At 41.2% G+C, this 20698-nt stretch overlaps 1 protein-coding gene across 1 annotated transcript in view; it reads right to left on the bottom strand.

The window, feature by feature from the left end:
• Window positions 1-20698, bottom strand: part of heatr6 (HEAT repeat containing 6) — a 46523-nt gene that overhangs the window by 5134 nt on the left and 20691 nt on the right. The window contains 10 exon segments of the mRNA XM_062049248.1: window positions 221-425; window positions 4401-4497; window positions 4560-4684; window positions 10985-11107; window positions 11170-11304; window positions 11407-11493; window positions 13661-14097; window positions 14170-14269; window positions 15773-15979; window positions 16037-16211. Of these exon segments, the coding sequence (XP_061905232.1) occupies window positions 221-425; window positions 4401-4497; window positions 4560-4684; window positions 10985-11107; window positions 11170-11304; window positions 11407-11493; window positions 13661-14097; window positions 14170-14269; window positions 15773-15979; window positions 16037-16211 (1691 nt within the window).

Genomic DNA, 20698 nt, shown 5'->3' with positions numbered 1-20698 from the left:
TCACTTGACGAATGATACCTGTTAGCATGCTAGCTTCTTTTGAGCAAATTTTGCACTCGACAAATGATACCTGGTAGCATGCTAACGTTAGCATGATAGTTTTTTTTTTAGCAAAATGGCTGCCGCATCTGTTGATTCGTCAGTCTGTGGCCATCAGTGGGAAAGTTTGGCCACCCCGGACATAACACAACCTCCAAAACATCACAAGCGCTCCACCTACCGAGCGGCAGGGCGGGGTTCCTGAAGGCGTTCCCCAAGGCGTAGCAGGCGTTCCATCGGACCTTCATGGTGGCGACGGACTGCACGGTCTTGACCAGGGCTCGCACGGCGCCCTCTAGCGGTTGCCGGAAAGCGGCGCGGCCCAGCTGACCGTCGCGCAGGAAGTGGAGCAGGTTGCCGAGGGCTCGCACGGCGTTGCACTTCACCTGCGCGGGAGGAACATGCCACATTTTGGACACCCAAAGGGGGCGGAGCTAGACACGGTTGTCTTCCATTGTTGTCTTTCGCTTACGCGGCTATAAATAGGGATGATGTTTGATCAAAAAAATGATCGAGTTCGAGCCCATTATCGAATCCTCTTATTGAACCGATTCCTTATGGAGTCCAGATAGGTTGTTGTATATGGGAAAAAACACAATATTTGGTTTAACAAAAGCTCACTTTTAGTTTATAAGGAAAAAATTAAATAAAATAAATAATGACTGTTGTTACCCAAAGTATATTAAGTGGGATTTTTCATAAAAACAAATATATACAGTAACACAAAAACAATCTGTCTCTGTGATCACTATAGGTGTATAAATAATAATATAGTGTTAAATAAAATCAGTCCCTTGGGCACAAAACTGAAAATAATACAGCTCTCCAAAAAGTGCACTTCTGCTGCTATTGGAACATATTAACTACACACACAGGCAGACAGCTAACAAACAATCCAAGACGTCTAATAAAGTTCCAAAGCAGGTTAATCCATTTAGGCCACATATGTCAGAGTCAAGGCCCGCGGGCCATATCCGGCCCGCGAGAAGGTTTTTTACGGCCCTTGGGATGATCTTGATGTATTATTAGAACCGGCCCGCAGACCGCAGATCTTTTTTTTTTTTTTTTTTTTTTTTTTTTTTTTAGACCGCAGATCTTTTACACGCACCAAGCGGATGCCGGTCCAAGGTTCCGAAAGGGGGCGAGCGGCCCGCCGGGACGCGCCTGCCGGCCGAAGGGCTGCAGCCCGGCCGTCAGTCGCGGAGCCCGCCGTGCCACGCGCGCCAAGGGGGCGGGCCGAAACCCGGCCCCGAGGCCCTGAGACTTCTGCTTTGTTTCCCCAAACCGCGCGTCACCGCCGGGCCCGCACCACCGTCGGGCTGCAGCCCGAGCGTCGGTGGCGGAACCCGTCATGTGCCGCGCGCGCCAAGCGGAGCGGGGGGGTCAAGCGGGCCGAAACCCGCAGGCCACCCCCTCACCACGAGGCCCTGAGACTTCTGCGTTTGACCCCTACGCGCGGCCCGTCGGGACGCGCCCGCCGTCAAGCCACGAGGGCCAGCCGTCGGGTCGCGGAGCCCGCCGTGCCACGCGCGCCAAGGGGCGGGCCGAAACCAGCGGGGGGTTTCGGGCACCCAACTCGCCTCCCTCCCACGGAGGGAGGAGGGGGGTTTAATGTGAACATTACTGTGCAATCACATATTTAGAGTTTTTACTCAATTCAAGTTTAAAAGTTAAAGTTTAATATTTGTTTTCACTGCATGTTACTTCTCCTTAAACAAAGTGTTGTTTTTGATTTATAGATTTTTGCACTTTATTTTATTGTATTTCAATTTAATTATATTTTAAAAATATTTCAGTTGAGTGGATGATAGAAAATTGCTATTATTGTTTTTTTCTTTGAAGTAAATTTAGCCCACTTTTGCTAAAATAGAAAATATAGGCTACTGATGGTGCCTTGAATACCGGTTTCTTTCATTTAATGTTCATGTTATGGGGATTTTTATATAAAGGAAATTTGTCTTTTGTGTCTGTTGAAAATTAAAGATTACTGACAGAGCCATAAGAAAATATTGCTTTATTTATCTGATCATATTGGAATATATTTGTTAGGTTTTCAGTAGGTTCAATTAGGTTCACTAGACTATATGCGTCATTTAAAAATTTTTCAATGAACATTCGAACAGTCCGGCCCTCGGCTTGTAGCTAAATTTTTTATTTGGCCCTCCGTCCATTTGACTTTGACACCCCTGATTTAGGCTCTTTATTGTTGTTGATCTTGCTTTGTCTTTTCCTATCTTTACTTTTGTCTTGCACTGGACTGTTATTTCATTTTTTAAAAAACTGAAATACACACAATGACAAATGTATAAGCTACGTGATTCAATTAAAGGCCTACTGAAAGCCACTACTAGCGACCACGCAGTCTGATAGTTTATATATCAATGATGACATCTTAACATTGCAACACATGCCAATACGGCCGGGTTAACTTAGAAAGTGACATTTTAAAATTCCCGCCACACTTCCGCTTGAAAAACTCCTTTGGATATGATTTATGCGCGAGACGTCACAAAAGCAACGGAAGTGGTTGGACCCCATCGGACCCGATAGAAAAGCCTCTTGTTTTCTTGGACAAAATTCCACATTATTCTGAATCTTTTGCAATTTGTTTAATGAACAATGGAGGCTGCAAAGAAGAAGGTTGTAGGTGGGATGGATCGGTGTCTTAGCGGCTAAGTACAATACTGTAATATCTGTGATATTTGCATTAGTGTACTGTGTCTTTAAGGCTTTGGGGAACGCGCATGCGCGAGTGAGTTGGCGGAGAACTTGAGTGTGTGTGATTGTGACTTTTGGCTAACAGCAGCTCGTGTATGTGTGTGCGTTACTTTTTGAACTACGACCAGTTACCGCTTGTTAATAAAGCGATTGAGCAATTTGTTTAATGGACAATGGAGACTGCAAAGAAGAAAGTTGGAGCCGGTGGAGCGGCGGACTACAGCAACACCAACACCAGGAGGTTGTGTTGTGTTTTGAGCAGGATAACAGACGCACTACGGTGAGTACAGCTTTGGCTTCCAAACATTTGATGGATTGCCCGTACGTGCGTGTCGATATGTGCATGTGACGTACGTAACTTTGGGGAAATATATGTTTCTTGCCCACTCTGATGGCGGCCGGGGTGTCGTCAAAAGCGTACAACGCCCGCCGCCGCATCTAAGTTAGCTACGCAGCTAGGTTAGCTTCTGTTTTTTTAGCTTCGCCAAGCGGAATATTATTAATCGTGTATTTACATGTTCATGGTTTAAAAGTATTATTGATCTTCTGTCTATCCATCCAGTCAGGGTTTTTTTAAATTTAGTTTCTATCTGCATTTGAGACTGCTGCTATCACGTTGGCTACGTAGCTAGGTTAGCTTCTGTTTTTTTAGCTTCGCAAAGCTGAATTATTAATCGTGTATTTACATGTTCAGTCACTGTGAATGTCCATTTGGCGTTCTGGACTCTCATTTTCAAGAGGATATAGTATCTGAGGTGGTTTAAAATACAAATCTGTGATCCACAATATAAAAAGGAGAGAGTGTGGAATCCAATGAGCCAGCTTGTACCTAAGTTACAGTCAGAGCGAAAAAAGAGACGTCCTGCACTGCACTCTAGTCCTTCACTGTAACGTTCCTCATCCACGAATCTTTCATCCTCGCTCAAATTAATGGGGTAATCATCACTTTCTTGGTCCGAATCTCTCTCGCTCCATTGTAAACAACGGGAATTGTGAGCAGCACTACCGCTTGTGACGTCACGCTACTTCCGCTACAGGCAAGGCTTTTTTTACCAGCGAGCAAAAGTTGCCAACTTTATCGTCGATGTTCTCTACTAAATCCTTCCAGTAAAAATATGGCAATATCGCGAAATGATCAAGTATGACACATAGAATGGATCTGCTATCCCCGTTTAAATCAAAAAAATTCATTTCAGTAGGCCTTTAACTTACTGAAATGAAATACACAATATGTCAATATTAGCTTGACACAAATATACAATACTATCATCAAACAAATACTTCTGAGTGTTGAAACTATTTCCATGGTGGAAATACACACTTTCCTTACAGACTTATCTTTTCCAAGGCTTGTAAGAGCTAACACAACTTGTCTACTTCTCAATTGTCTCAAACTAATGACGTGTAGTATTTTCATATGGCCACAAGGTGTCAGTAAGAGTCTACAATCAAATGGGCATAACATTGCAGGTCCCACAGGGCATTTCCTGTACGTGGGACGGGATTCGAATAAAGAACTAACTCTCTTTCTTTACTATAGTGGCCTCGATAACGGGAACCGGTTCTCAAAAAGGGATTAGAGTCCATGGAATGGATTTGGAACATCATCCCTAGCTATAAAAGAGACTAAGGCGGGGCTTTACCTTGTCCTTGTCGGCCGCCGCCCGCGTGGCCGCCTGCAGCATCTTCAGCAGCAACATGTCGGACATTTCCTCCTGGAAGTCCACGCCCACACAATCCCTGAAAAGGGACACGCCCTCGTTGGTTACACGCCGCCTTCAGCACACTCACACGTCTCTCACATGTTGACGATCAGGGTGTCGGTCAGGTTGCCCAGAGACCAGGCGGCTTTGGCGCGCACGTTGGAGGAGCGGTCGTCGAGGGCGGTGAGGATGGCGTTGGCGGTGTCGGCCACGAACATCAAGTCCTGGAACAGGGGAGCACAGAAACCCATTATATTTATATAGCGCTTTTCTCTAGTGACTCAAAGCGCTTTACATAGTGAAAGCCAATATCTAAGTTCCATGTCAAGCAGTGTGGGTGGCAGGTGGGTCAAGTGTCTTGCCCAAGGACACAACGGCAGTGACTAGGATGGCGGAAGCGGGGATCGAACCTGGAACCCTAAAGTTGCTGGCACCGCCACTCTACCAACCGAGCTATACCGCCCCAAGGTTGGTTGCATTTAGTCTTTTTGTGCTATGATTAGGGAAGGTTGTTTGGGTTGGATCATATAACTGAATGCTGTGTTCAATACCAAGCACTATTAATGTTCACACTTGCACACTTACACTTAGTCTTTGGAGTGCATAAGTGTGTTACACTTGCATACTTACACTTAGTCTTTGGAGTGCATAAGTGTGTTACACTTGCACACTTACACTTAGTCTTTGGATTGCATAAGTGTGTTACACTTGCACACTTACACTTAGTCTTTGGATTGCATAAGTGTGTTACACTTGCATACTTACACTTAGTCTTTGGAGTGCATAAGTGTGTTACACTTGCACACTTACACTTAGTCTTTGGATTGCATAAGTGTGTTACACTTGCACACTTACACTTAGTCTTTGGATTGCATAAGTGTGTTACACTTGCATACTTACACTTAGTCTTTGGATTGCATAAGTGTGTTACACTTGCATACTTACACTTAGTCTTTGGATTGCATAAGTGTGTTACACTTGCATACTAACACCTAATCTTTTGAGTGCATAAAAGCAGTACAAGTGCGTACTTACACTTAATCTTTAGAGTGCATAAGTGTGCTACACTTGCATACTTACACTTAGTCTTTGGATTGCATAAGTGTGCTACACTTGCATACTTACACTTAGTCTTTGGATTGCATAAGTGTGCTACACTTGCATACTTACACTTAGTCTTTGGATTGCATAAGTGTGTTACACTTGCATACTAACACCTAATCTTTTGAGTGCATAAAAGCAGTACAAGTGCGTACTTACACTTAATCTTTAGAGTGCATAAGTGTGCTACACTTGCATACTTACACTTAGTCTTTGGATTGCATAAGTGTGTTACACTTGCATACTTACACTTAGTCTTTGGATTGCATAAGTGTGTTACACTTGCATACTTACACTTAGTCTTTGGAGTGCATAAGTGTGCTACACTTGCATACTTACACTTAGTCTTTGGATTGCATAAGTGTGTTACACTTGCATACTTACACTTAGTCTTTGGAGTGCATAAGTGTGTTACACTTGCATACTTACACTTAGTCTTTGGAGTGCATAAGTGTGCTACACTTGCATACTTACACTTAGTCTTTGGATTGCATAAGTGTGTTACACTTGCGTACTTACACTTAGTCTTTGGAGTGCATAAGTGTGTTACACTTGCACACTTACACTTAGTCTTTGGATTGCATAAGTGTGTTACACTTGCATACTTACACTTAATCTTTAGAGTGCATAAGTGTGCTACACTTGCATACTTACACTTAGTCTTTGGATTGCATAAGTGTGTTACACTTGCATACTTACACTTAGTCTTTGGATTGCATAAGTGTGTTACACTTGCATACTTACACTTAGTCTTTGGATTGCATAAGTGTGTTACACTTGCATACTAACACCTAATCTTTTGAGTGCATAAAAGCAGTACAAGTGCGTACTTACACTTAATCTTTAGAGTGCATAAGTGTGCTACACTTGCATACTTACACTTAGTCTTTGGATTGCATAAGTGTGCTACACTTGCATACTTACACTTAGTCTTTGGATTGCATAAGTGTGTTACACTTGCATACTTACACTTAGTCTTTGGATTGCATAAGTGTGTTACACTTGCATACTAACACCTAATCTTTTGAGTGCATAAAAGCAGTACAAGTGCGTACTTACACTTAATCTTTAGAGTGCATAAGTGTGCTACACTTGCATACTTACACTTAGTCTTTGGATTGCATAAGTGTGCTACACTTGCATACTTACACTTAGTCTTTGGATTGCATAAGTGTGCTACACTTGCATACTTACACTTAGTCTTTGGATTGCATAAGTGTGTTACACTTGCATACTTACACTTAGTCTTTGGATTGCATAAGTGTGTTACACTTGCATACTTACACTTAGTCTTTGGAGTGCATAAGTGTGCTACACTTGCATACTTACACTTAGTCTTTGGATTGCATAAGTGTGTTACACTTGCATACTTACACTTAGTCTTTGGAGTGCATAAGTGTGTTACACTTGCATACTTACACTTAGTCTTTGGAGTGCATAAGTGTGCTACACTTGCATACTTACACTTAGTCTTTGGATTGCATAAGTGTGTTACACTTGCATACTTACACTTAGTCTTTGGAGTGCATAAGTGTGTTACACTTGCATACTTACACTTAGTCTTTGGAGTGCATAAGTGTGCTACACTTGCATACTTACACTTAGTCTTTGGATTGCATAAGTGTGTTACACTTGCGTACTTACACTTAGTCTTTGGAGTGCATAAGTGTGTTACACTTGCACACTTACACTTAGTCTTTGGATTGCATAAGTGTGTTACACTTGCATACTTACACTTAATCTTTAGAGTGCATAAGTGTGCTACACTTGCATACTTACACTTAGTCTTTGGATTGCATAAGTGTGTTACACTTGCATACTTACACTTAGTCTTTGGATTGCATAAGTGTGTTACACTTGCATACTTACACTTAGTCTTTGGATTGCATAAGTGTGTTACACTTGCATACTAACACCTAATCTTTTGAGTGCATAAAAGCAGTACAAGTGCGTACTTACACTTAATCTTTAGAGTGCATAAGTGTGCTACACTTGCATACTTACACTTAGTCTTTGGATTGCATAAGTGTGCTACACTTGCATACTTACACTTAGTCTTTGGATTGCATAAGTGTGTTACACTTGCATACTTACACTTAGTCTTTGGATTGCATAAGTGTGTTACACTTGCATACTAACACCTAATCTTTTGAGTGCATAAAAGCAGTACAAGTGCGTACTTACACTTAATCTTTAGAGTGCATAAGTGTGCTACACTTGCATACTTACACTTAGTCTTTGGATTGCATAAGTGTGCTACACTTGCATACTTACACTTAGTCTTTGGATTGCATAAGTGTGCTACACTTGCATACTTACACTTAGTCTTTGGATTGCATACGTGTGTTACACTTGCATACTTACACTTAGTCTTTGGATTGCATAAGTGTGTTACACTTGCATACTAACACCTAATCTTTTGAGTGCATAAAAGCAGTACAAGTGCGTACTTACACTTAATCTTTAGAGTGCATAAGTGTGCTACACTTGCATACTTACACTTAGTCTTTGGATTGCATAAGTGTGCTACACTTGCATACTTACACTTAGTCTTTAGAGTGCATAAGTGTGCTACACTTGCATACTTACACTTAGTCTTTGGATTGCATAAGTGTGCTACACTTGCAAACTTACACTTAGTCTTTGGATTGCATAAGTGTGTTACACTTGCATACTTACACTTAGTCTTTGGATTGCATAAGTGTGTTACACTTGCACACTTACACTTAGTCTTTGGATTGCATAAGTGTGTTACACTTGCATACTTACACTTAGTCTTTGGATTGCATAAGTGTGTTACACTTGCATACTTACACTTAGTCTTTGGATTGCATAAGTGTGTTACACTTGCATACTTACACTTAGTCTTTGGATTGCATAAGTGTGTTACACTTGCATACTTACACTTAGTCTTTGGATTGCATAAGTGTGCTACACTTGCATACTTACACTTAGTCTTTGGATTGCATAAGTGTGTTACACTTGCATACCTACACCTAATCTTTTGAGTGCATAAAAGCAGTACAAGTGCGTACTTACACTTAATCTTTAGAGTGCATAAGTGTGCTACACTTGCACTTCGTATTTTGATTGCATAAGGGTGTTACACTTGTGTACTTACACTTAATCTTTTGAGTGCATAAGTGTGCTATATTTGCATACTTACACTTAGTCTTTTAAGTGTATAGTTGTGTTACACTTGTGTACTTACACTTAGTCTTTTGATTGCATAAGTGTGTTACACTTGCATATTTGCACTTAGTCTTTTGAGTGCATAAGTGTGTCACACTTGTGTACTTACACTTAGTCTTTCCAGTGCATAAGTGTGTTACACTTGCATACTTACACTTAGTATTTTGAGTGCATAAGTGTGTTACACTTGTGTACTTACACTTAGTCTTTCCAGTGCATAAGTGTGTTACACTTGCATACTTGCACTTAGTATTTTGAGTGCATAAGTGTTTTACACTTGTGTACTTACACTTAGTCTTTCCAGTGCATAAGTGTGTTACACTTGCATACTTACACTTAGTATTTTGAGTGCATAAGTGTTTTACACTTGTGTACTTACACTTAGTCTTTCCAGTGCATAAGTGTTTTACTCTTGCATACTTACACTTAGTATTTTGAGTGCATAAGTGTTTTACACTTGTGAACTTACACTTAGTCTTTCCAGTGCATAAGTGTGTTACACTTGCATACTTACATTTAAGTCTTTTGAGTGCATAAGTGTGCTATACTTGCATACTTACACTTAGTATTTTGAGTGCATAAGTGTTACACTTGCATACTTACACTTAGTATTTTGAGTGCATAAGTGTGTTACACTTGTGTACTTACACTTAGTCTTTCCAGTGCATAAGTGTGTTACACTTGCATACTTACACTCAAGTCTTTTGAGTGCATAAGTGTGCTGTACTTGCATACTTACACTTACAATTTTGGGTGCATAAGTGTGTTACACTTGTGTACTTACACTTAGTCTTTTGATTGCATAAGTGTGTTACACTTGTGCACTTACACTTAGTCTTTCAAGTGCATAAGTGTGTAACACTTGTGTACTTACACTTAATCTTTTGAGCGCATAAGTGTGCTATACTTGCATACTTACACTTAGTCTTTTGAGTGCATAAGTGTGTTACACTTGCATACTTACACTTAAGTCTTTTGAGTGCATAAGTGTGCTGTACTTGCATACTTACACTTAGTCTTTTGAGTGCATAAGTGTTACACTTGTGTACTTACACTTAGTCTTTTGATTGCATAAGTGTGTTACACTTGTGTACTTACACTTAGTCTTTCAAGTGTATAAGTGTGTCACACTTGTGTACTTACACTTAATCTTTTGAGCGCATAAGTGTGCTATACTTGCATACTTACACTTAGTCTTTTTAGTGCATAAGTGTTTTACACTTGTGTACTTACACTTAGTCTTTCCAGTGCATAAGTGTGTTACACTTGCATACTTACACTTAAGTCTTTTGAGTGCATAAGTGTGCTGTACTTGCATACTTACACTTAGTATTTTGAGTGCATATGTGTGTTACACTTGTGTACTTACACTTAGTCTTTCAAGTGCATAAGTGTGTAACACTTGTGTACTTACACTTAATCTTTTGAGCGCATAAGTGTGCTATACGTGCATACTTACACTTAGTCTTTTGAGTGCATAAGTGTGTTACACTTGTGTACTTACACTTAGTCTTTCCAGTGCATAAGTGTGTTACACTTGCATACTTACACTTAAGTCTTTTGAGTGCATAAGTGTGCTGTACTTGCATACTTACACTTAGTATTTTGAGTGCATAAGTGTGTTACACTTGTGTACTTACACTTAGTCTTTCAAGTGCATAAGTGTGTAACACTTGTGTACTTACACTTAGTCTTTTAAGTGTATAGTTGTGTTACACTTGCGTACTTTTAGTCTTTTGAGTGCATAAGTGCGTTACACTTGTGTACTTACACTTAGTCTTTTGAGTGCAGAAGTGTGTTACACTTGTGTACTTACACTTAGTCTTTCAAGTGCATAAGTGTGTAACACTTGTGTACTTACACTTAGTCTTTTAAGTGTATAGTTGTGTTACACTTGCGTACTTTTAGTCTTTTGAGTGCATAAGTGTGTTACACTTGTGTACTTACACTTAGTCTTTTGAGTGCAGAAGTGTGTTACACTTGTGTACTTACACTTAGTCTTTTAAGTGTATAGTTGTGTTACACTTGCATACTTTTAGTCTTTTGAGTGCATAAGTGCGTTACACTTGTGTACTTACACTTACTACGTAGTGGAAGTAAGTGGCGTAATTGCAATTCACCATTAGAAAGAGAGAAGGAGATGATGATTTTGGATAAGTGCACTGTGCAGTGAGAGTATTGGATTTGGGAGCGTGCACACTTAATGCATGTTGGAGTGCACTGCAGCGCACCTCTCTCAGACAGGGGAAGAGCACGTAGACGCCCAGGGCCCTGACGGCGGCCGTCTTCACCAGGTAGTTGTCGCTGTACGTCAGGCCCAACAGAACCGTGATGCACATCAGCTGGGTCTTGTCCTGCGGGCACAGGCGGCGCTCAGGCGAGAGGGCGGGGCCAGACGGCGTAAGTGTGGACTCACGGGCAGCTGAGCGAAGGCGTGCGGCAGGATGGAGGCCAGCGTGTCGCAGGCGCTGGTCTGCAGCGTGGGATGCTGCTGGTTCTGCAGCGCCGCGTTCAGCGGGCCGCTCAGCACCCGCGTCCAGAACTGCACCACCTGTGTAGGCAAAAGGGCTTGAAAGAGACGGCCGGGAGCGCGTGCTCATCCACGTACTTGACGTACAAAGAGGCGGTTGGGAGCGCGTGCTCATCCACGTACTTGACTCATGGGCACTCGGGCGCTCTCTGGGGTGCTGCTCTCTGCTCGGTACTGCTGGATTATGCCCGACCCCAACTCCTCCAGCAGCTGCACAAAGTAGACAACATTCACATTGTCGTGTTGAGTCCAATACGCCAGAACCAGCGCCGTCCTGGCAGCTGCCAATAAATGTCTGCTTCTCAGCTGTAATACACTTGTCCACTAACAATGATATCAAACACACACAAGAAGCTGGAGTCACAGACATGTTTCTGAGGGACTTTGAAGGCATTTTCATAGTAGGCTAATATAGCTAATATAGACACTTACATCATGTGTTGTCTTCATTATAACACTTATATAAGACTTTTAAAGTCATTTTGATAGTAGGCTAATATAGGCACTTACATCATGTGTTGTCTTCATTATAACACTTATATAAGACTTTTAAAGTCATTTTGATAGTAGGCTAATATAGACACTTAAATAACATGTGGTCTTCATTATAACACTTATATAAAGCTTTTATTTTTTGCGGCTCCAGACAGATTTTTATTTTTTTTGTATTTTTGGTCCAACATGGCTCTTTCAACATTTTGGCTTGCCGATCCCTGGTCTAGACACACGTAATAAAGCTGATAAATCGCAGATAATGTCACTACCGGTTCCACCTTTCCTAAAAAAATAATGTTAAAAAACAACTTCAAGCCTTGTCCATAACATTCATGGCTTAAAGGCCTACTGAAAGCCACTACTAGCGACCACGCAGTCTGATAGTTTATATATCAATGATGACATCTTAACATTGCAACACATGCCAATACGGCCGGGTTAACTTATAAAGTGACATTTTACATTTCCCGGGAAATATCCGGCTGAAACATCGTGGTATGATGACGTATGCGCGTGACGAAGTCAGAGTAACGGAAGTTATGGTACCCGTAGAATCCTATACAAAAAGCTCTGTTTTCATTTCATAATTCCACAGTATTCTGGACATCTTTTGCAATTTGTTTAATGAACAATGAAGGCTGCAAAGAAGACAGTTGTAGGTGGGATCAGTGTATTAGCAGCGGACTACAGCAACACAACCAGGGGGACTTTGTTGGAGCGCTAGCCGCGCTAGCCGGCGACCTCACCTTGACTTCCTACGTCTCCGGGCCGCCAAACGCATCGGGTGAAGTCCTTCGTCCTTCTGCCGATCGCTGGAACGCAGGTGAGCACGGGTGTTGATGAGCAGATGAGGGCTGGCTGGCGTAGGTGGAGAGCTAATGTTTTTAGCATAGCTCTGTGCGATCCGGTTGCTAAGTTAGCTTCAATGGCGTCGTTAGCACAGCATTGTTAACCTTCGCCAGCCTGGAAAGCATTAACCGTGTATTTACATGTCCACGGTTTAATAGTATTGTTGATTTTCTATCTATCCTTCCAGTCAGGGGTTTATTTTTTTTGTTTCTATATGCAGTTAAAGCACGATGCTATCACGTTAGCTCGTAGCTAAAGCATTTCGCCAATGTATTGTCGTGGAGATAAAAGTCACTGTGAATGTCCATTTTGCGTTCTGGACTCTCATTTTCAAGAGGATATAGTATCCCAGGTGGGTTAAAATACAAATCTGTGATCCACAATAGAAAAAGGAGAGAGTGTGGAATCCAATGAGCCAGCTTGTACCTAAGTTACGCTCAGAGCGAAAAAAGATACGTACTGCACTGCACTCTAGTCCTTCACTCTCACGTTCCTCATCCACGAATCTTTCATCCTGGCTCAAATTAATGGGGTGATCGTCACTTTTTCGGTCCGAATCTCTCTCGCTCCATTGTAAACAACGGGGAGTTGTGAGGAATACTAGCTCCTGTGACGTCACGCTACTTCCGCTACAGGCAAGGCTTTTTTTTTATCAGCGAGCAAAAGTTGCGAACTTTATCGTCGATTTTCTCTACTAAATCCTTCCAGCAAAAATATGGCAATATCGCGAAATGATCAAGTATGACACATAGAATGGATCTGCTATTCCCGTTTAAATTTTAAAAAATCATTTCAGTAGGCCTTTAAACACATTTGACTGCAAAAGGATATCATCTCCTTGACTACTAATAATCTGTATCGGCCCTGTATAAACCCTATGGTTGATCTCTAATGTCGACATCCGCTTATGTTGTCGTCAGTCAGCCCGTCCAAGTGGACCTAAGCGGTTTCACTGTAGTACATTTTAACTTCTTGGGTTAAACTTTGTAGACAACCAGAAGGCATCCCAGCGGGCACAGAAAGGAAGTGGTACCTTCGCTCCGTGAAGTTGAATAGACGGGTCGGTCTCGGCCAGGCAGCGGGCGCCGAGCTGCCCGATCTCGCACACGCTCCCTTGGGCCAGAGAGATGTAGCCTCGCAGCAGGTGGGACAGCACCTGCAGGGCCTCCAGTCGGACGGGCGACGGCTCCAAGAGCGCCGCCCCGCTCCCCTCGCTGTCCGAGTGCTCGTCCCTGGGCTGGGTCACCAGCGAAACGCACAGCGTCAGCAGCCACGGCGGGCCGCCGTCCGCCTCCTTGGGCGCGCGCGGCGAGGGCGCCTCCCTTTTTCGCCAGCTGAGGGCGGAGTCTTGCGGCGTGAAGGAGCCGCCGCCCTCCGGATGATGGAGGAGGAGCTGCACTTCCGGAAGAGGCGCCTGAGTGGTCACCAGGGCGCCGTAAAGCGTCAACGCCGACACGCGCACGTTCACGTCTGCCGGGACAAAACGGAGGCTTCGCTCGAGTCTCATCGCTTGGAAAATGCTTCAATCAATGTGGAAGTGACCTCTGTGGCGAACGTAGGGCCGTGTCTGCTTCCACAGCGAGCTCAGCAGGCCCGGCCTCAGGCGCTGGTAGGGAGCGTTGGACACCAGGTGAGCCAAACACTGACACACAAGGAGACACACCTGCTTAGCTTGTTCACTAGTAGCACCGCTGCTACCAAATGAAAAAAAATTGTAGCACAGAAAGAATCAGTGTTTCCCACACATTCATTTATTTGTGGCGGCCCGCCACGAAACAATTACGTCCGCCACAAATTTAAAAAAAAATAAAAAATTATTATTATTTTTTTTTTTGTCCTGTCCAGCTTCTCTGGCAAATCATATAGTTGATGTAGATGCCCATATAGGCTGTTCACATTTACTTTACAAAAGAAAAGTGTAGGATACTTCTCTTGTTGCCTTATTTGTATTTGACCACTACTGTTTTCTGTTTATTTGTTACTGACTGTGGCAGGACACCTGTTTCACTTTATGTTGCTGGTAAATAATATGCTTGTAGTAGTAGGCTAAAGTTAAATGATTTAGGATGCACTAATTAAAGGGGCAGAGCTTTAAGAGACATTTTAGCTTTTATATTTTATAAGATATAATTTTTGTAAAAACCACGATTAATAAATATATTTCAGTGAATAACTTATTGTTCAAATCTGTATATAAATATGTACATAAAGTGTTGTAATTATATTGTAAAACAAAACTGTTATTATTAATTAGTAAGTATACATTCTTTGAGCCTTTTTAGAGAAAATCATATCATTGTAGTAAATTATGCAAACTACTCAATGATGTCATGGTGACCACGCCCATAGCCACGCCCCCACCGCCACAGGTATCGTGGCAGTTTATGGGAAACACTGCACATGTGCTACTTTCTTTTATCAATACTTAGACAACTTTAGGGATGTCCGATAATGGCTTTTTGCCGATTTCCCGATATTGTCCAACTCTTTAATTACCAATACCGATATCAACCGATATATGCAGTCGTGGAATTAACACATTATTATGCCTAATTTGGACAACCAGGTATGGTGAAGATAAGGTACTTTTTTAAAAAATGAATCAAATAAAATAAGATAAATAAATTAAAAACATTTTCTTGAATAAAAAAGAAAGTACAACAATATAAAAACAGTTACATAGAAACTAGTAATTAATGAAAATTTGTAAAATTAAGTGTTAAAGGTTAGTACTATTAGTGGAGCAGCAGCACGCACAATCATGTGTGCTTACGGACTGTATCCCTTGCAGACTGTATTGATATATATTGATATATCATGTAGGAACCAGAATATTGATAACAGAAAGAAATGGGGGAGGGAGGTTTTTTGGGTTGGTGCACTAATTGTAAATGTATCTTGTGTTTTTTATGTGGATTTAATAAAAAATAAAAAAATAAAAAATAAAAAAAAAATTTAAAAAACCGATACTGATAATAAAAAAAAACAATACCGATAATTTCCGATATTACATTTTAACGCATTTATCGGCCGATAATATCGGCAGACCGATATTATCGGACATCTCTAGACGACTTCGTATTTTTAGTGACAAAATGCGACTGGAAATACTCGCACTGTACGCCAAGACCGGCAGTCCTCTTACCTTTATGACCTGCGTGAGTGTCTGAGGAGACGTTTCGGCCATCAGAGCGAGGCTGAGAGCACGATGCAGCTCTCGGACGGCCGTGGCCAAAGTGAAGGAGAACGGCGTGTAGGAGGTCCGAGGCGACGCCGTGTCTTCGGCCACGGCGAGAAACTGCCGGGAGCCGTCCAGCATGGCCGACAAGGCCTGAAGAGCGCACGCCCGCACCTGCGGGGCATCAAGGCACCCCGTTGGTGTACGCACGGACAACCAGGCGGCTCATACCTTTGGCGAAGGGTCTTTGAGGATGATGGTGAGCAGGGTCAGAGGCGGCGCTCCTCCGACAGGGGAGTCCGGGATGAAGGAGGACCAGTAGCCGTAGAGAGTACGCTTCTCCACACATTTGACCACGGCAAGCAGACAGTGCAGCGCCCCCTGGCGGACGCGAGCGTGAGAAAGTCTGACAAAGAACATGGTAAACAATTCAATGCAGTGATTCTCAACATGTACCTTTAGATCACAGTCGTCAAACTCAAGGCCCGGGGGCCAAATCTGGCCCGCCACATCATTTTATGTGGCCCGCGAAAGCCTAGAAATAATATGCGTTAATAAAATGCTTCATATTTTTTTTATTCCTATTCTTATTCTTATTTATTTCCCTTTTGACATTAAAAATCATGTACTGCATGCAGTTGCATATTTTTTAAAATTCAATATTATCAACATCAAAATATTATATTATCATGTATTCCAAAAATATTTTTTGGTCAAATAAAGATACATACTGTACTTAAATATCTGCTTGACTTATGATTTCAAAACAAATTATCAATCAAATTGTAGACTGTAAAATTGACAATAGATTTTACAATTAAATTCCGCTGACTTGAGTTTTTTTTACCGTAAAATCAACTTTGGTACTGTTTTTTTCCCCATATACAGTAAGAAACTAAAACATTAAAAAACTAACAAAAAAGAAGATTTTATGGTAAAAAAAACAAACAACCTGGCAGCTCTGTTGCTTGAATCTTACTGCTAAAAACAGTGCTATTGTTTTTCCATTCCATTCCATTCGTTAAATTTTTTTTTATATGCTTTAAAAAACAACAACACTGCTTTTACTGTAAAATTCTGGTGACTGAGCTGCCAGTTTTTAAAGTACAATTTTAAGATTTTTTTTGCAGCTTATGTAAAAAAAATATTGTTAATGTATTATATATATGTACATGTATATTCATATTTTACTCATCTTTAAACGCGGCCCTCTGAGGGCAACCATTACTGCGATGTGGCCCTCAATGAAAACGAGTTAGACACCCCTGAACTGGAGGAAAAAATTCCACCCATCTGTATTACATGTTGGAAATAAACTTACTCCATAACCAAATGGACAAGTGATTGAAGTGTCACTGATCACTCTGTGTGTGTCCCTCCCTCCTGTGCGTGAGGCCCGGAGCTCAACAAGGTCTTAGTTTGGGGAACTAAAACTGTTTGACACCCCTGCTTTAGATGTACGCGGGCTGCATCAAAGTACAGTGTTTTATTTTCCTATATTCAAACACAGTGTTACTGTTCAAACTGTGTGTGGCCAAACATTTTAAATATACTTTAAAAATTCAAACCTTTGCCTTGTTTTTAATGAATATTTTGTTTTGTTTTACATTAGTGCCACCTACTGGACTGGACAGGAACAGCATTGCCTGGCACATCACAATCTTTTAGGACACTGGTGTCAAACTCAAGGCCCGGGGGCCACATGTGGCCCCGCCACAGCATTTATGTGGCCTTCCACATATTTTCGTGGCCCGCCACGTCATCTTACGTGACCCGCCATGTCATTTAAGTGGCCCGCACGTCCTTTTATTTTATTGTTTTTTCAATTTTGACATGTGTTCTACACTTAAATATTATCTGACGTTCCAAACATATTTTTTGTTATCAAAAATAAACACTTAAAATTCTCCCTGTCACCTTGACTTAGGATCCATAAAAAATATAATACCGTATTTTCCGGACTATAAGGCGCACTTAAAATCCTTTTTTTCTCCCTCAAAACTCGACAGTGCGCCTTATAACCCGGTGCGTCTAACGTAAGGAATACATTTGGTTGAGCTTACTCACCTCGAAGCTACTTTATGTGGTACATGGTGTAAGGATAAGTGTGACCAGTCGATGGCAGTCAAACATAAGAGATACGCGTAGGCTGCACCATGATGGCAATATGACTTAAGTAAACAACACCAACATTTTAAATGTTCCATTAATAATATATACCAGGCGTCACCAACCTTTTTGAAAGCAAGAGCTACTTCTTGGGTAGTGATTAATGTGAAGGGCTACCAGTTTGATACACACTTCAATAAATTGCCAGAAATAGCCAATTTGCTCAATTTACCTTTAACTCTATGTTATTATTAATAATTAATGATATTTACACTTAATTGAACGGTTTAAAAGAGGAGAAAACACGAAAAAAATGACAATTCAATTTTGAAACATAGCTTATTTTCAATTTCGACTCTTTAAAATTCAAAATTCAACCGAAAAAAAGAAGAGAAAAACTAGCTAATTCGAATCTTTTTGAAAAAATTAAAAAAAGAATTTATGGAACATCATTAGTAATTTTTCCTGATCAAGATTAATTTTAGAATTTTGATGACATGTTTTAAATAGGTTAAAATCCAATCTACACTTTGTTAGAATATATAACAAATTGGACGAAGCTATATTTCTAACAAAGACAAATCATTATTTCTTCTAGATTTTCCAGAACAAAAATTTTAAAAGAAATTCAAAAGACTTTGAAATAAGATTTTAGTTTGATTCTACAGATTTTCTAGATTTGCCACAATATTTTTTTTGAATTTTAATCATAATAAGTTTGAAGAAATATTTCACAAATATTCTTCGTCGAAAAAACAGAAGCTAAAATGAAGAATTAAATTAAAATGTATTTATTATTCTTTACAATAAAAAAAATAAATTTACTTGAACATTGATTTAAATTGTCAGGAAAGAAGAGGAAGGAATTTAAAAGGTAAAAAGGTATATGTGTTTAAAAATCCTCAAATCATTTTTAAGGTTGTATTTTTTCTCTAAAATTGTCTTTCTGAAAGTTATAAGAAGCAAAGTCAAAAAATGTATGAATTTATTTAAACAAGTGAAGACCAAGTCTTTAAAATATTTTCTTGGATTTTCAAATTCTATTTGAGTTTTGTCTCTCTTAGAATTAAAAATGTCGAGCAAAGCGAGACAAGCTTGCTAGTAAAAAAATAAAATTTAAAAAATAGAGGCAGCTCACTGGTAAGTGCTGCTATTTGAGCTATTTTTAGAACAGGCTAGCGGGCTACTCATCTGGTCCTTACGGGCTACCTGGTGCCCGCGGGCACCACGTTGGTGACCCCTGATATAGAACATTACACACGGCGCTCAAAAATCTATCAAAATGTTTTAGTAGGACTTTGGTAAGCTATGAAGCCGCACCGCTTGATGGATTGTCGGCGCATTAAACATACAAGTATTATTATGGTGTGTGTATAATGTAAGACATATTACCTGGAGTTTTGTTTCGCAATATTTTGCGAAAGCAACTTTTTTTTTACCTTCTGGTACCTGCTGATCTGTATTTGGGATCTGCATAAGTCCTGAAAAATTGCACGCTTTTTCTCTATATATACTTGTTATGGGACATTCATCCTCCACTGTTGCCATTTCTAATATAAAGTAGTGTAAAGTTCTTACTTATATCTGTCAGTAAACTCGCCATGAAAGCGCTAAAACATACCGGTGTAGTGAGTTGACATTATTCACCCAAGAAACTTTAGAGAGTTCCGGTCGGACGGTTATTTCACGGGACACATTTCCGGCGTTGTTGTTCTTTCCGGATGAGGAGATGCTGCTCCGTTATTAACTGAAGTAAATTGTGAATGTCATTAAAACAGTTAGCTCCATCTTTTGACACTTCTTCCACTCCCGTCCTTGCACGCTACAACAAAGATGACGGGGAGAAGACGTAAATAAGCCACGTAAATAAGAGCGCCCACAAAACGGCGCATCCGGAAGCGACTGTCAGAAAGCGGCTTGAAGATGATGTGTAAAACATCATCTATGCAACATTTTGACCACAGAACCACCATTACATGTTATGTAGACCACAAGGAAGTCTTTTACATTTAGAAAAAATAAATAATAATATGACTCCTTTAATGCGCTCTATAATCCGGTGCGCCTTATATATGAAAAAAGATAGAAAATACACCATTCATCGGCAGTGCGCCTTATAATCCGGTGCGCCCTATGGTCCGGAAAATATGGTAATCAAAAAACAGTTGTGTCTATCTGTGTTGGTCCTGTGATGAGGTGGCGACTTGTCCAGGGTGTACTCAGTGGCCTAGTGGTTAGAGTGTCCGCCCTGAGATGGGTAGGTTGTGAGTTCCAACCCCAGCTGAGTCATACCAAAGACTATAAAAATGGGAGCCATTACCTCCCTGCTTGGCACTCGGCATCAAAGGTTGGAATTGGGGGTTAAATCTTCAAAAATGATTCCCGGGCGCGGCCACCGCTGCTGCTCACTGCTCCCCTCACCTCCCAGGGGGTGAACAAGGGGATGGGTCAAATGCAGGACAAATTTCACCACACCTAGTGTGTGTGTGACAATCATTGGTACTTTAACTTTAACGTTACCCCGCTTTCCGCCCGAATGCAGCTGAGATAGGCTCCAGTACCCCCCCTCTACCCCAAAAGGGACAAGCAGTAGAAAATGAATGGATGGAAAAAACAGTTGCTGGCTTCCTGTTCCACTCAGGATTGAATTCAAAGTCTCCCTGCTAACCCACCAGTGCCTCCATGGAAATGCCCCCTTCTACCTCAAAGAACTACTCACCCCCCGAATCCTCCACACCAGTGGTCCCCAACCACCGGGCCGCGGACCGGTAGTACTGGGCCGCA

This window comes from Entelurus aequoreus, linkage group LG05 (genome assembly GCF_033978785.1).
Source record: "Entelurus aequoreus isolate RoL-2023_Sb linkage group LG05, RoL_Eaeq_v1.1, whole genome shotgun sequence".
NCBI lineage: Eukaryota > Metazoa > Chordata > Actinopteri > Syngnathiformes > Syngnathidae > Entelurus > Entelurus aequoreus.
The sequence above is the reverse complement of the archived record's forward strand: the minus strand, read 5'-3'. Positions and strand labels throughout refer to the sequence as shown.